The sequence below is a fragment of the Pterocles gutturalis genome, unplaced genomic scaffold (genome assembly GCF_000699245.1).
Source record: "Pterocles gutturalis isolate BGI_N339 unplaced genomic scaffold, ASM69924v1 scaffold5753, whole genome shotgun sequence".
Lineage (NCBI taxonomy): Eukaryota > Metazoa > Chordata > Aves > Pterocliformes > Pteroclidae > Pterocles > Pterocles gutturalis.
In genome coordinates this window covers 48,842-66,898 of record NW_010125407.1, presented here as the reverse complement: position 1 = coordinate 66,898, position 18,057 = coordinate 48,842, and the positions used below count along the sequence as shown (strand labels likewise).

The 18,057-nt window shown below is 39.4% G+C and overlaps 1 protein-coding gene across 1 annotated transcript in view; it reads right to left on the bottom strand.

The window, feature by feature from the left end:
* The window catches only part of LOC104465487 (DENN domain-containing protein 1A-like), a gene marked incomplete at both ends in the record, with an annotated part of 84,054 nt that overhangs the window by 23,040 nt on the left and 42,957 nt on the right, over window positions 1–18,057 (bottom strand). Inside the window, one exon of the mRNA XM_010078543.1 lies at window positions 14,083–14,202. Coding sequence (XP_010076845.1) covers window positions 14,083–14,202 — 120 coding nt within the window. The remainder of the gene's footprint in view (window positions 1–14,082; window positions 14,203–18,057) is intronic.

Genomic DNA, 18,057 nt, shown 5'->3' with positions numbered 1-18,057 from the left:
AGAAGGAAGAGGTGGTTTTGTTTTAAGGGTTCCTGGGTCTCTGAAAAGGATAGTGTTGAGAGAGGTCAAATAGATGGAAGTCATAGCTAACTTCATATTGTGTATTTACTCATTGTATTCTGAAAGCAAATACTGTTCTTGTTCATATACCAAAACAACACAACAGCAAGACAGTAGCACAGAACTGATAGTTTCACTACACCAATATTGTAATTTTTGCTCCAAGAGGCAATATTCAGAATGAATGGCACTTCTCACTGCTATGAAAATTTCCCGGAGTTTGCTCAGTTAAATCAATTGACAGCTGCAATCCAGGACTGCTACATGACAGCAACTGTTCCATCTGAAATTTTATCTCTGGTCTTACACAAGAGGAATTTTTTTATTAATTTATTTTGGTAGGAATTACCTTAAGGCCTAAGGGGGGGAAGAAAAAAGACCAAAAACCATTCACAGAACATTATATATGACAGCTAAAATCATAACTGGTCTATCTTCTTCAACCCATGTATCAATGATGCATCTTTTACCTGTCCATCCTTACCTCTAGCTCTTTCTTAAAACCATTGTGAGGATTCATTTCTCCCTTCTGCACACACTCCTCATAGTATTCATTTTGCCCTTTACTTTTATTACTTAAAAAAAAAATAATAAAGTAATAACAAAAGTTTTCCAACAGGAATGCTCTGCTGTATTACAGCAGGGCTCCAAAGTCAACACTGTGCCTCCGACGGCACCTCCATGAATGCAACATCCACCAACTCGGGTCCCCAACTTCACTACTGCTCTGATTAAAAGCAGCAGGCAGCAGAGCGAGATGAAACGAGAACAAAGGACTGTCAGCAGAGAAGCGACTCTCGGATAAGAGCCCTGCATTAGTTTATATGGTCAACACCTTCAGGAAATGTACAGAGTAACTCAAAGCTGCAGCAAACTCAGTCTAGGGCAGCAGAAGTTTATTTCCCTCGCCCCTGCACATCTCGTTACAGTTTTCAGTCAGCAAGTGAAAACTTCTACTAAAAGGAGAAAAAAAAATCCCACAACACAGCATCCCTTCCCCCCCAGGGAACTGCTTAGAGTTCCAGGTTCTAAATGTCTGAGGCTGGGAAAAGTTCCGATATTACCTTACTAGATTAAATAAACTGTCAAGTGTTTAAATATACAGCACAGACCCCACAGGTGAGACAAACCAATAACATCTTTAACTTAGAACAATCGCCCATATCTAAAGGAAGCTTCATTATAGCTAACGATGAGAAACACGCACCTTCAGAGCAGGGTTCATCCCACCTCTCAGGCTTGTAGTTGGTGTGAATGTGAATCACACTCGAGAGCTTTCTCCTGGTTCAATCAATTCCTATTTTTCCTGTAAATATTATGACCAACAAGATCTGTGAAAGTCTGTGCATGACTTATTCCCACCTTCAGAAAAAAACATGAATCGTTTACAACCAAGCATTGCCAGGTGAAGGTGGCAAACTGCCCGTGACAGAGCCTGCAATGCCAGGACTGCTGTGACTTGTGGAGCTGTACAAATGAGTTCAGAAATTTTCTTTAAGGATACAAACTTTAAAAAGACACAGAGGACTATAAATGTTTAGGATAAGTGTAATCAGAGCAAGAATTCTGCTTTGACCAGAACTGGAAGAGTTGACAAATAGCCCAGATGTGGGAACAGCCCATTCTGCAAAGCACTAATCCACTCCTGCAGATCGGAGAGCTTGGCACACATCACCTCCCTATTAACATCATCAGAACACAAGTTCCCCAAACCTGTTGCTGGGTGCCTTCAAGCATTTCCATACTCACGTTCCTTTCCCTGTCCTCCCTATCTCCGCTCCACAATCCCTCGTCCTCGCGCGGTTCCTGCCCCTGCAGCGTGCTTTAGCCCCAGCAGTGTGTGCGAGGAAGCCTGTTCTGAGAGTGCTTCTCTTCCAGCTCAGGATCGACAGAAAGCAAGACGCAGCAAGAACACAAACACATTAAGAGCTGAACTAAACGCACATTTCTCTATTACATAATTTCGCACTTGAGAACGACAATGTTTTTTTCTTAACACCACCGCTGCAATAGGGCTTCAGAACAAACTTCCTTCGGCTACACGGCGGCAGCGCTCCGCTGCTGCGGGTTCTAGAGTGAGATTTGGAAGCATTTCGCTATTACGCTCCTCATAATTCAAACTCTGTTTTGTGTCTGTCTTTATAGGTCATTGTTGGCCAGATGGAAAATATTAAGGAAAAAGGATTGCAACTAAATCAATCGGCTGTAGTCTGCTGCCAAAAGGCCCCAGGCTAACTACAAGCAGATTTGCAAGCAGGCTCTGCTCCGTTACAATCTGAGATCTGGCACATCCTTTGCCCTGACTAACAGCAGGAGGGCACGGGGCCAGCTGAGAGCAGCTACTGTGCCAAACAGACTGTGCAGGTCTTACTGCTTGAATGCTTCCACAGAAAGGGGGAATCGATGGGACTCTTTTGTAAACAACTCCCTGCACTTTCTGGCTGCTACTAACTTCAGAAGTGGTATAACTTCATCCTGCTAGAAAATTAATGCAAGTACACAGCCCAGACGTGTTACCAAAATCAACATGCAGAGAAATAAAACCCAGTGTTAAAGGATAAGTCTTAAACTTTCAACTCAGAACAATAATGTATATACACACAGACATAGTGAAAAACAAAATCAAAACATCTTTTCTCCAATGCCAAGCACCATTTAAAAACAGCTGAACAGCAGCCCCATAAAATATTCATATTCTTTGCAACCTCTTATTTACAAGTAAGAAGGGAGTTAAATTTGGTTATTGAAAATTTGACTTTTAATGTTTACTTCTAATATAAACACTTCCCAGGAGATACCTGGGGGTTTTTTTGCAACTCATGTATGCAGTTATCAATCAGCAGGTCCAATAAGTTCAGTGGGAAAGAAGTATTGTCCTAATATTTGCCAACTAACCTCTTATGCATTCAACACTTTATTCCTGACGCCCTGCCTGCAGCGCGTGCCCCGGACAGCCCAGCCCAGCCCAGGTATGCTTTCACTGATTTTCCTTACGCCTGTGATCAACAACCGGGGCGGCGGCAGGGGTGCGGAACCAACTGGTTGGAGCCAACGTTTCAGAGTATTTTATAACAGTAGGATTAAGACTTGGGTTTGTGACACTGCTCTTTAGACGGTTTATATATGAAAGGACACAAAAACTCTACTTTTTGCACATGTACACACAGATGAAGGCACATTCTTATGAAACAGATACAACATATTGATCATGAATGATCTCAAACATTATTAATCATGTCAATAAGAGAACCAAGAAAAACTAGGAATAAACTTCAATAGAAGCTTTTTAATGATAGGACAGAAAAATAATGCATTATTCCTCTTTTCCTGGAACAGTATTTTTAAATAGCTCATCTCTATCTTGTAATATTCGTAAAGACAATAAAGGAAAACCACAGGAAGTTTGGAAAAACTACACTGGAACCAGTGTATCAGAAAGAAGAAACACAAAGCAGATAGCTAAATTTAATTGATGTCAAGCTCTCTTTTCACTAGGTTCATCACTTTTCCCCATATATTCTGACAAGCAACTGAAAATAAAAGCCAGCGTCTGTTTAAGCAAATCAGCAGGGGTAAAAACCCTAAACTTTTAAGATGTAAACTGTTTTATAAACATGTCAAGTTAAAGCAAAATGCCTGCAACAACAGGAGACCCCTTCCAACCCTGCATACTCCATCCATGGCTTCTCACATTTTCTAAGCCACTTTAGATCAATTTCCTGTCATCCACAGAAGAGGAAGTTGAACTGCATTGCTAGAGTTAAAGCTTGTAAGAAACTAGAATTGCTGTGAAAGAAGGTCAGCCTGTAGCTACGAGTCTTGCTTGCCCTCTCTTCTCTTCTCCGCGAGGCCCGGGCGAAGGAAGGGGAATGTCTGCACCTTCAGCTCTCCCTTACACTCAATGCATGTGGTGAATCCACTGCTAAAAAAATAATTTTAAAAAAAAAAAAAAAATCTATGAAGGCAGCAGCCAGAGGCTCGATAACAACATTTTCATGAGGTACAATTCTGTCGTACTGTTGAATCAGAGAGAGAAAGTTTCTCATGATTTATACATGTATTTTTTGTGGCTTCTGCCAATGTCTAACAGAACTGGTTTGTTATTTCCTTTCATCTCCAAAGCGTTTACAGAAGAACAGGGATCCCAGGGTCGATACACGGCAAGGACCAAACAGACTCTCCAAAAAGTGTTCCACAGCATTTCCAGACATTACCCAACATGTTTTCGGAAGCCTTGAAGTACCATATAGACACATATGGAAGCACAACATTGATTTTGCTTATTACCATTTTATTCAACATACAACTGTAGTAAGTCCTCATAAAATAAAGTCTGGACTTTTTTCTTATTTAATTAGACAGTAACATTTTTCTGTGTCCGCACAGAAGCCTAACGGCAAAAAGGGGAAGAGAAGAAATCAGGTTAGAGAGATGTATATATAGGAGAGAGAGATACTGGGGGGGGTTGGTTTGTTTGTCTGTTTTTTAAAGGCTATCTCTGCTCTGGGGTTATGTACACTCATTGCTTGCAGCCTAGACTTGTAATTACAGCTTTAAATTAGCAGACAAAATTCTTCCTCTGCTGTAGGCAAGCCTAGTTTCATTATCAGTTCTCCTCCTCTCCTTTCAAAAAACAAAAGTGGATTACACATAACTTTTTTTTAAAAAGTAATTATAAAATAAAACTACATAACTGGACAAAAGCACTAATCTCACACAGGCCACAATGAACTGAGCATAACCTAACCTCACCAAGAAAAACCACCCAAAACCCATTTTACTCAGCTTCCCAGAAGAAAAGCACTGGAGGTAACGGCCGTGAGCGCGCACGTTCATCGCGTCTGTCACAAAGGAGACGCGGGTACAGAACGCAGCAGTCCTGGCACCATGTTGTCCTCCGTGCTAGTTCCCTTCTCCACCTTCCAGTTCACTCCAAGACACTACAATTAAAGTCTGAGTTGTCCACATACATCAGTGGTAAGACTGGGGAGGGGGACATGACACGAACAAAAAACCCACCCAGAACCCAGTAACTGTTCTTGAAGCCAATGCCTGCGAGCAGCAGTCGGGCAAAAAAACTCCATGTACAACAACCCACAAGTGGGAAAATGGCAAAGGCTTAAACTCCAGCTCAGAGTTACATCTTCCTCAAAGCAGTCCGCGGGCAGATAGAGGGCTTTTTTTTCTGCTGTGCAATAAATTGTAAAAAGTAGCCTAACTACTTTCTTACCAGGCACAAAACAGACTTCCTATTAATTTACTTTTATGTATGCAAAGGAAAATGCAAAGCATGGAGAAACTGTAAATCAGGTAAGAATTTTTAGTTAACAAGAATAATTCTAAGGCTCAGCCTTCCCATATATCAGACTACCACTAAACACATTAAATTATTTGTCGCTAATGTGATAGTCTGTATACTCCCCAGAAGAAAATTCCTATTAACGCTAGTTCAAAGCATGCAACACAAGTCTGTGCTTTTTTAATGTTCCAAACTTTCATCCCCATAAAGTGAGAATGGGATGTCCTTACTTATTCATCTGCAAACACTCCTTCACAAACAGCTACAGAGCATTTTAGAACCACAATAAAAAAATACATCAATCTCTCTAATGAAAGCATTTAACAATTTCCATAGGTTACTAAAGAGTTTCTATAGGCTCAAACTTTTATTGAGCTGAATTACTGGAACCTGACGCACTACCATGGACAAAATGCCCTCCGGGTGCATGCAGGGAGCAGCAGTGGGTGGAAGCCAGGGAGACTCACATTATTGCAGCTGATCAGGAACTAGTTCAGAGAGCTGGGCTTCCTACTGAGGGTACAAAAACCAGCAGAAGAATTCAGAGAGGATGACAAAGACTAAGAAAAGGGCGAGAATTTTATACCTTCAGTGGAAGAGGATGGCTACAAGTGGGAAGCAGCTTCCAATTTCTTCCACCACCCTTCCTCTCCATCCCTAGAACACAACAGTCACTATCGCCAGTGTTGCATTGTCCTTGGGAGTATCAAGCTTGATTCACCTTTGCATCTATTATTTTCTTCTTTAAAAACAACCCATGGAAAATATTTCAAAAGATGTATCAGCCTTACATAGTGTGCACTTTTACAAAACCAAGCCTTTAAGAAATCAAAACTATAATACCTGGGTATTTTAACAGTGCAGGCTGTTCAAGAGATACTGAATCAGTGGGACTTCACCCCACAGTACAGAAACGGCACAAAGTTTCATCGTAAATCCGTTGAGGATGTCTTGTCTCAGTTTACCGTCTATCTGCTCAATGATTCTTCAGGAAGATGACTTTGTTTGACTTTTTTTTTTTTAGCTTAAAATTAACCAAAATGTGTATTCTCCTTCCCACATCCCATTTGTCACCTGTTCTTGTCACCAGGTATATATATAGCAGCAACGTAACTGGCTGACGTGATGGCACATCCTGCTTCCAAAGTACAACTGAAGGCAGGTAAGGCTTCACGCGGGCCAAATAACGAATCCTACCGCAGAATCCGCTGAAGACACACAAAACCCACCAAGTGGAAAAACTTGTAAAGAAGTGAGTGCACAAGAAGGAGGTTTTGTAAATGTAACCCTTTATAGTGGGATAATCAGATTTTCAGGTACTATACAGCCACACTTAAAAAAAAAGTCAAAATTCTAAAAATCAAAATGCAGTCTGTCCATCCCCCCAAGAGTAAATATTTTTCTGTGGCTTTTGGCCAAACCAGTGAAAAGGGAAAATTCTAGAAGACAACAGGACAGTTATTTTAAAACAAAAAATACCCACACAAATATTCTTTTTTTTTCTTCCTCACAATAATTGAAAGATTTGTGGAATTAAAAGCAGTGTTCGGGATTTTTTTTCTTTACATTAGAAGGTATGACAACAGAAGTGTGTTCCGTTTCGGAGGCACATACACAAACAGTGGTATACAGGCCCCTGCCGCTGTTTGTCCCCTATGCATCAATGCCCTGCCAGTTGGCAAGCCTGAGCCAGGAAGCTGTCAATTCCAATCAAGTTTAGGGGATGCAGTCCTATTAAAGAAGTCTTGCTGGTTAAGGGGCGTCCACTGTTTCCAAAGCATGGGAAAAAAAAAAAAAAAAGAAAAAAAAAGAAAAAAAGGGCTCTGCTTTCCTTAGATTTGAGCTGGCAACTTTCACTGACTAGAGTTTTCAAGGAGCTATGAATGAGCTTAACAAAGGAGTTCTGTGGCTAGTTTCTGGCTGAAATCCATGTCAACAGTTTTTAAGGTCACAGGTCACACTAACTAACATTTATTCCCAGCAGACCCTGCTCTAAACACAAGCTGTAAGTAGTACAAATTTGGAATTTTTCTGTAATCCCTTGAGATATTCCTGATCCTTCCACATGTTTCTGCTCAATTAAAAACAATTCTCACTTTGCACCACAAGAGAGGCCCCTGCTCAGAAATCTTATTCTATCCCAAGAATAAATGGACAAAGACTGCAATCAAAGGAAAGGAAAGGGGGGAGGAGAGGAACTCACAACAAATCACACCAAAAACCTCAAATAACTCCATACAGAATCACATTCAGTTCGTTACATTTTCTGCCATCTGTCACAAACTATTATAGATTCATTTCTTTTTATCTTAGAAAAAGAGTGGTGCAGAGCTTAGCTATTTTGGCCGAGAGGGATTTCCACACAAATGTTTCTGCATTTCACTTCAGAAGAATGATTTTCGTTTTGGGTACAAAAGCTGAACACCCACTGAAAGCTTCAAATTAAGTAAAACCGAAATCAGAGTTGCACATGGTTATAGCACCTTCTTAAATCAGTAACTTTGCCCAGGAAGTTTGTGAACCAAAGCAAACCTATGGAAAGTTTTCTCTCTCTTTTTTTTTTTTCCTTCACTTTAACAAAATTTGGAGCAAGATGAAAATCTTTGACTTATCTTACTACCGCTCCTTCAAGCAGTTGGAAATAGGTGCTATAGCTCCCCGTTTAACAGATAAAACAGAAATTCTGCTGATTAAAAAAAAAAATACAAGGTACCTATGACACGGTTAGAGGAACGAGAGCTCTTGTCCACCAAGTCCAATGACTCCAGCTGACTAAGCACGCACAAAGCTCGGGGCCTTCAGGGCAACGCAGCCTGTCCGGTACCACGCGCTGCTCCGGGCTGTCAAAGCTGTAACCACACCACCTCATTCAGGCACCAACGATCCCATTCCCTTCTCAGGAAGTTGTTACTGTGATTGCTGCAACCCTTCTGATAGAAGGGAAAAGCCAGCACCTAGGCTGCCTCTGAGGGCCAGACGGTTGTGTAGGGTCGGGCAGCACTGACCTACCACCTCCCAAAGCTGTTCTTACAATATCTGGAAAAAACCAATTTTGCAAATTAAATATAGCATTAAATTGATGAAAATCACATTTGTGGAGAAACTGCAGTTCTCAAGGCAACCTATTTATGTGTGTAGATGGACAAGAACGCTGGCTTCTGACCACCATCGCCTCTATGAGTTTGACTTCTACTGAAATGGAGAACTGTAACGGACGCTCTGCCCGGCTTTATAACTGAAGAACCAGTAAATCGTAATATTTTACAAGCCTTGGGGCATCCTGGAAAATACATTTAAATACGATCAGTGAAGAATCATATATAAAAGAATTTATAGATTGTAACAGTCTGTCATACACCAGTGATCCAGACTAGATTAAGAATTTAGGGTTTTACACAAGCCGGTAAATTTCTTCAAAAATGTTAAACACACTTTCATCAGGATTGCTACATTGTACTGCAGGAGTGCTGGGGGTCTGTGGGTGTTTTGTATGTGGGGTTTTTCGTAACCACATTTTATTTCAGAGTGCTTTTCATTCAATTTTTCACATCATTGGCCTCAGAATCTTAACTCAAAAATAAGGGACTATGGAAAAAATGAAGTAACAGCAAGAATGTTCCTTCCAAACCATTCTGCCAAATGGTTTTGAAGAGCACAATAATTATTCTTGGCCTTATACCTACTTACTACAAAAGTCCAGTTAAATTTATACAAAAATATTATTTCTCAGTTAAACTACTAGACTTATTTTTTAAACTCACATCTACATTGCCATAAGAGAAGTCTACATGCGATACTAGGGTCAGCTTAGTGAACACGCATGGGATTTTTTTTTATCTATACAAAAAACCTAGCGCTATTCAAGTCACCATTTATATCGCGTTACATAACCTGAAATCATTACACTGACTTATACATTCAAACCAGTTCATACATTTAAATATGTCACCATACATTCAATGTTGCCATTATTTTTTGTTTAAAAGCAGTGTGTTTCATAAACATATAACTTAAAGTTTAAACACTCAGAATGTAAAATAAAGAGACTTTTGAAGAAATGACTGGATCCTATCGGTTTACAACCTGAAGAATTTTTCAAGCATCACTAACCGAGTCCTTACACTGAATTCAGCAAATACTTCAGAAGACAAAAGATTTTATAACATTTTTAAAAATTAAACTTGTCAGTTTTATAATATAAACATTCTGCAATAAGGTTATCCAAAAAAAGTGTTCAGCTTGAGTTAACAACATTTTTTACATTCCTAAAGGAGAACCTTTTCTTCCTTTGTGATTGCACAGAAAGACAAAGTTGTCAGGAGTCTGAGATTCTACAACATATAAAAGTCAGAAGGACGAAAAAACTCAGCAACAATGAAAACTGATTACCACTTTTAAATATCTTTCTCCGATGGGAGGGGAAAAAAAAGAAGTTTCATGTTTCAATGTCTCTGTAAACTCAGAACTTCATATGCTCGGCAGTCTCTTCATAGCTTTATGTACCCGATCTTCGTTTTCTTCACCCATCTTCACACCATTAGGAACAGCACAAGTGGCAGTACCACGCTTATAGTAATTTCAGCTATGAGATTTTTAACTCTGTGACCCTATGAGCAGACCACATAACAAAAGTCTTTGTCCACTTAAGCTTTGAGAAACCAGACTGTAAAATAAACCACTCTCCTCCTTTCCGTACACTTACTGATACCAATACAAACTGGTTTACGTATTACTTTCCCATTAAAAGAACGCTGAAATCCATCAGTGCCTGTGCCTCTGAGAAGTTACGGATCACAGGAGTTTGCGGAAGAGGCAAACACAGCTGAGCCACTGAACAAGTGTCCGTAACGTAACCAACAAACCGGCTTCTGGAGAGCTCCGCACAGCTAGGGTTGCTAGAAATTTGAGAAGACGAATAAGCTAGTAAGAAGATCTAACATTAAAACAGTGAGGAAAATAAAACTAAGAACCTCAGTATGCAAAATTCTGAAGTATCAGAAAGCATCTATATGCTTTAAGAATACACAAAAGTAGAAAGAGAAATGTAACTGTTATTTTATTTATCACCGAGATCCGATCAGTGGATCAGTATGTTTACATCATCTTTCAGTACACTGCAATTAGCAGGAAATAGCAATCAAGAACAAATTCTGAACCTCTTTAACACCTTGCAGACTCTTTTGCCCTAATGAAAGAATGTTACCTCTCTACATACACAGAAGACTTCAGAAAAGATGAGAAACAAGAGTACACAAATTCCACCACAAACCAGGGGACATGTCTGCATGCCGGATTAAGGAGGTGAAGGTGATGTCTCAGAAGAGTGAGCAACAGCAATTTGAGATTGTCTCCACACTTTTTTTTTTTTTTTAAATAAAAGACTACCGCTCATCACTAAATTCAGAACTATCTATATTGGCATGAGCTTTTGAGGGTGAACGAACCTGATGTGAAGTTAGATTAAAGCAAACCTCTAGAAACAACAACAACAAAAAATCAGCTTCTTAATGTATAGCCAATAGGATTTATTTTATTTCAGCCCAAACTCTGAAGTTTTTAAATTAAGTCTTAGAAAGAAAAAAAATCTTTGGGCGTGGAAATGTTTCTAGGATGTTAAAACTACCAAATTAGAACTCAGACTTTGATGACTTGGACATTAGCTCTCAACTTACTATGCATTCATGATTTGGAAAAGAAAATAATTAAAAAGCATATTTTAAGTTTTGTAACATATTGCATTGAAAAAGGTGGTCCAGAATTCCAAGTTACCCAGGAGATTTTGATGCATGGTATGTGAGCTTGTGGGGTTTTTTTTAATTCACTCCACTGTTTAGAACCTCAAAAAACCCACCAGACCAACTGTGACACTTGTTTTGTGCTTTTGTCCGCCCTCTGGTGTCTGAAATGCAGAAAATAGCCACCTATCCTACCGAGCGCTCTACAGCTCTGCCTTATGTACAACATTGGATCATGGTAGTTTCACGATTAGCTGGAGATCAAGTGAAGAAAAAAGGAAATGGAATAAGAGAGACAGACTCGGTAGTTTCACATTAAAAGAAAATCACAGAACACCCAGAAGATGCAGTTCTTAAACTTAATCAAAGATTTCCATAAAGCTGTGTGATACTATCCACAACAGGAACAAAACTGTGAAAACTATCTTGAAAGCAGATTTCTAAACTGTACTGGTCAGAACAGCCAAAAGAGTGACTCTGTAAAATGGCACTGCCTTTCTGCTGGCCACAGGAACCACATCCCTGTGGGTAACTTTACCGCCACTGAACTCCAAGAACTGCCGTACTGTACTTGGCATCCACATGAAAAAGTCTCTGGGTCAGTTTAAAACTCAAAGCCCAGGCCTTGACTTCTGGCCTTCTGAGTACTCTCTCAGCTTTAAACCTCATTTACAGACCCCTGTAGAATTTTTTTTAAACACCTGCTGAGTGAAAAGAATTTCCTTTTTTTTCCTGTTCCTCTTCAATAACGAATCTAAACGTGTGATGATTCTCTACCTCCGAACCATTTTACCATGGCCAAATCCAGAAAGTCTCTGACTGATAAACATGTGAATATAATCTCTAATAATAAACAATATCACTTAATTCTGATATTATCGCTGAACATAGCCAGGAATACTTGAAGCTTTCTGCCATCCAATCTGTAATTTAAGAACAAATAAACAAACAAAAGATTCTTTTCATCCCCATTTGCTTTTTTGCATCATTCTTGCATTCTTCAGCATGCTTTGACCCATCCATTGACCACGCAGCATCCTTTAATTCATAAAGGACACTGAGAAGATGCCTATCGACAATGGCTGCTGCAGTCCTAGGAACGGAGCAAATAAACCTGTGCAATGCTGATTTACACTCTTTATTATCCTCTAAAACTTACACACACTTGCATTAATTCTGACCTTTCATTTTCTCATTAGTTCACAGAGAAAGAAGTCATAGGAATACAGCTAAGCGTCCCAATTCATCCACTGCTAGAACTGCACTGAAATTCCCTTTTTTTTTTTTTTTTGGTTATGAGTTGAAGCAGAAGGCACTTAACTACAACATAACTCCTCCATTTCTTCTTGGCATTCACTCAACATAAGGGAGCTGACAGCAAAGAACTCTTATCCAGGAGAGATCAAGAAGGGACTCATACTACTCTTCATTCAGATTTTCTTTTCAAACTGTGTTTCCCCTTTAATTTGTCATTAGTCAGGAAACGTTACCTTATGTAACCAGACACTTCCCCCAAGAGAGTGAATCAGCACCCCAGCTACCCGGGGCAGCAGCTGTGGGGAAACACCTTCCTGCCGCCAGGGTCCGTACTGCTGGACTGCCAGAGCCAGTAATAGCTGAAGTGGCCACCAGAGAAAAGAAAGAAGGAAGGAAGATACTGGAAAAACCCCTGCCACCCTGCCTCCCACACAACTCATCAGTAATTTTGGTAGATTTCACAATAATTTCTCCAAATACTAAGCTTCATCGGCGAAGGCCGAGTTAGCAGATCCCTGCTATCAGTACAACGCTGAAGTACAAGGCAGCAAACATCTCACCAGCCTCGTGCCAGCACAAATAGCACAGACATACTCATCTTAAATGTGCCCATCAACCCAAAATCTATCCCGTGGCACTGATGTATGCAACCCAATGAAATAAGAAGTGTCCTTGTGCTTGATATCTTGCAGCATTATCCCTGAAATTCTCCAGAGGGGTCATATTCAACAGCATCTCTACAGAAGGTCCCGTTCTCTCACGTGCAGTGCACAGTACTCACAGGACGAGGACAAGTTCTTCGTGTTCTTACCCTGGATTCTCTCACGTGAGCATAGAACCAGAGACAACTGAGCCAGATGTCTGCAATTGCTCACAGAGGAAATCATCCTCGTGTGTGATCGCTTGAGCAATTGTTTGGTTCACACAGTTAACTCTGAGCTGTCTTTACCTGTGCCATTGCTCCAAAACTTCCAATTTCTCACGAATATGGAAAAAGCAGAAAGCAGAAGACAGACCATTGTTAAATTTGTTTAAAACAAGACCGGCTGGATGCCATGCAGAAAACCTCAATCCATAGAAGTTCTTAATGGGACTAACATGTTCGTAGATACTAAAACTGATTTTACTTGCATCACTTCTTGCAGCAAATGTAAATAGAAAATTACGGACCGTATTTCAGCACGTCTGTGGGAGGTCATCAAAAACTCCTCTGACACAGCCTCTTTGCCCACTTTATGTGAAATGCATTGTTTCCAGCTTCCACTAACAGTCCTTATTATGACAAACTTCACAAAACCCCCAGCAGGACAGAGTAAAGCTCATACATACAAACTCTTAGGATGTGGACAGCATCAGTGACATTCTCTCAGTTACCAACAGATGCTTTGTTAATAAAACTTGCATATACAAATGTCCACAAAATGTCTTAACAAGATCAGCTGTGACAGCTAAAGATAACAGCTGCCATCTTACTATGTCATATCAAGTTACTGCAAAGACACTTTTTTTTTTCACATTGTTAACTCAAGAACATTGACTGCAAACAAATACAGTTATCTACAGAGGAACTCAAAGTGCAAGATACTTTGCATCACTTCTGCAGAAGAGCAGTGACTTTGAGGACCAGATAGGAAAATAATTTTGAACAGCTGGAAATTATAATTGCAGTATAACACAGTGAAGTCAAACACTGTTTCCTAGAGTCAGCCAAAAGCCAAACCACAGACGTACCTTAAGATACAGAAGCAGCTCTTGGCCCCAGAAGATAAACGGCAGAATCCAAACCTCTGTTTGCTGTCAATGTCTGTAAGCACAAACGTAAAGTTCTGCCCAACTTGGTTAACTGCATGGCTGAAAATAAAGAGTAAAGAGGAAAAGATTAATGCTAAGTTAACTCCATGTCAAAAATATCTAGTCTAAGTCATTGAACCTATAACATTTCCTCTTTCAGCAGAGTTTTTTTGAGAAATTAACTTTGAGAGTATACACCCTCTGAAACGTAAATATGATAGTTGCTTGGTAAGGGAAGAGGGGTTTTTTGGATTTTTTTCCAATTTTTTAAGTGTGGGAGGATACTAAAAAGATGTCTATCTTTAAATGAAAATGGTTCTGACTACCGACCACCTCCGATGCAGCACACACTGTAAAAACCAAACCCTTGTCTCTCATATAACCCAAAATATGTTATTACTCTTCATTTGAGAATTGTTTTACTCTAAGAGCAAGACGATGTTCAGTAACACGCTAAGCTTCTTCAACACTTGGATATTGACTTGTACAAGCTTTATCATCCATCCACCAATTCTGCATGTATGCCAGATACATAATTCCAAAATTTTCAGTGACTGGAACCATTCCAGGTGACTTCCCTTTACTCTAGCAGCTAGGCAAACAGTTAAAAGAAAGACTAGAATAGTGTGCAAAGGAAGAAAAGATAAAATAGAATCAAAAGCACACTGTGCTAAAGCCAGACATGACTATAAAAATAATTCTGTAGGACTTCTATAAGATTTTTCAAAATTAAAGAGCCATTTGCTCATCTGTAAGATCTTAACAGCTCTTCAAGAATAGCACAAGTGAGCTAACAACATTTTTAGATGTTGGCTCCCACTCATATCACAGTGGAAAGTAGCACTATAGGAAAATTTGCCCAAATTGGAAAAACAGAGTTTTAGAAAACAAAACAAAACAAAAATCACAATTAACAACCACCACCACCAAAACAAAAAAAACCCAGAAACACAAACAACACAAAAAAAACCAGGAACCAAACCACCCAAACAAACAAAAAACCCTCCAATCCCCAGCATTCAAAGATTCATGTCTTTAAAAATACTATAATTCACATCTTTATTTTACCACTAACAGGTGATGCTCAAAATAGTAAGATAGGATCAAAATAAGATGCTTTACATTTAAAGCACAGCAGTTTCTGGATGCTATTTATTAAAAAATGGAAAGACATCCCTGAGATATTACCACATTTGTCTGAAGTTAATCAAATGCTTCTGTACAGTGACGGCAGATTCCATATAAACCAAGCCCAATTCACCTCCCAGTTTGTAGAGATGTAGTTTTACTGTCTAACAGAAATGTTGACATGTAGTGGTGAAGCTGGGACTAACGTAATTATTACAGGACTTCTCGCTCCAATTTTAGATTTATTTGAGACCTCCTAGTGATATGAAACTGACACTTACTTCAGGTTATGTTCTAGTTTATTTTAGGTTTACTGAGAACTGAGAAAACTGACTAGTATTTCCATGTGCATCTTCACTCGCCAGTCCTACCAACACCAAAATCTATTAAATTCAAGGTCATTTAACTAGCAGCCACAAGCCTCAAAAGCAAGCAAATTTCTCTTCTGTGATGCCACATACAATGCAATAAATTATTTATGTGAAAGATTATACACTTGGTGCCTCAGAAAAAAAAAAAAAAAAGAAAAACAGACTTTCAGCAATAAAAGTTGGATCTGGATCGGAAAGATGTCACTGTCCAGCTCAGAAAGGAGAAACCTTCAGTGGATTCCAAGCAGGAAAGGAAAAACACGCAGTGACGAAAAAAAAAAAAAAGTGCTCCAAATTCACAGATTAACAAAAAGACAGATATTTAAAGGCATTTCAGTAGTCTGAGAATTAGACAGTGTAAGTACTATCATCCTACTGAATTCTAAATGTCAACAGAGCAACCATTTCCATAAACCGTACTGAGCTGCTAAGGGATACCAAAAAATCCCTTACTGGTGTTGTGTTTTATCTGTAAAGCTTGGATGTAATGTTACTATGGTGATTTTAGTATGATGTTTTAAAAGGGGATTATATGCTTAATTTTAACAAGGTTGAGAGCAGAGCATGTGTGAGAAATAGCATTCTAGCTGACAATTAAAACTATGGAGCAGGAGGAAAAAAAAAGCTTCATTTGCAGCAGGGAGAAGCTTGTTTATTAAACAACTGTGACAAGTTGGTAAGCTCCTTGGAAGCAAACCTAAAGACTCTTGCATTTATGCGATCTGCAGAAACTAAATATGTCCGATGAGTTTTGCTCAAGTTTCAACTGTAAGTTCTTCACATGGAAGGATAAGCTTCCCAACACAAAAAGTGCTTCTCCTAAGATCGTAATATCAATCCTTAAGCCTCAGAGCTCTGTCTCCAATCAGGAAGAAGGTCTCCTTAGAGCCTAACAGGATGGAACCACCATAAATCCCATCTCTGAACGGGCAGATGGAAGTTAGGGCTGGAGGGAAGGGGAGAGAGGAAGAGTGACTTCTTAAAAATCCCCCATCACTATCTGACTAACACAAATTAATCCTGATACGATATTTGACTGAGGTGGAGTTCTTCACTCCTGCAGTTGGAGAAGAGCCTCTGCCTTGGTCCTGCAACCATAAGAGTAGAAAACTCATGGTCCACTGCCAGAAGGAAGGGGCAACAAGTCCCTGGTGTTTTTTGACCACTGGCAACAATGTATATAAAAATAATCAATATAAAAAGAATTAAGAATCTGTGTCAATGACTGCCAAAACTTTCAGCACAGAGAACAATTAGATATGCAGAAGATCTTAATTTGTCTCAAAATCTTGGTGTCTGATCATCATTTGAAGCTGTGATCTGGCAGAGGCAATAGTACATCTTCAGCTTTTGCCACTGTTTTATGAAACACGCAGCCTCAGAGGAGACAGAGTGTACATGGAGACGTACGTCCTTTCTCAGCACTTGCAAAGACAGACAACTGTTTAACATCAAAGTCAGAAGAGCAGGACTTAAGTACCACTGAGCACAATTCTACCATCAAGAAGTTTCCACTGAAAGCCTGGTAGAACACTGTGCGTACCGCAGATCATAGCCAGGTAAATTAAATTTCCCCAAGTGAAAGTCCTCAGAAGCGGTGACATTGGTGACATGACTTTAGGAGGACACAAAAACCTAAGATCTATGACTGGTAATGCTGCTTTGGGCTCCAAGTTGGTAAAAGAAAAAGTAGCATCTGCTCTTCAGTGACTATGCATTTCTGATCATTCGTATCAGGATCTCTTCACCGTAATTCAAACTGATCATTTTTTCCCCAGATCTGGTACACAGAGTATTATTCCAACAGAAGGTATTATCCCATGTTCCTAAGTTATCTGAGAGTATTTGAGACAGTATCTCCACTGCTATATGAAGAAAAATAATTTTAAAACCTCTTAACATCGCAGAGAGATTCTAACACTAAAATTGTCACGGCCAACAAGGCAGCCCAGGTAACTGGGAACAGGACATAAGCATGTGGAAGGCCTTTACTAAAACTACTTCAGTGCTTCTTTTTTTGTTCAGAATGAACAATACAATATATATTAAAAATACAACCTGAGGACTAAGAATTACAGTGACTGGAGGTCTGATCCAGCATACACTTTTCAGGCACATACAGAGGGATAAAATCCCACTAGAGAGTGCTAGTCAACTCTGTAAGACACGACTGTAAGGACCTTTCTGACATACAACCCAAGACTGTTTTTTCTAGAAGCAATTTCTTTTCATCTCAAAGTAGAAAAAGCGTTTACTGAGAAGAATGAGGAGAATATTAAAAGCACTGCCTGAAGTCCCTTCCAATCTCTAACATTCTGTGATTCTGTGAAGTAATTTCATTATGGGGCTACCTGCTCACTACTTTAAAAAACTTTATTTTAAATGTAATATAAGAAATTTATAAATAAATGTTCAG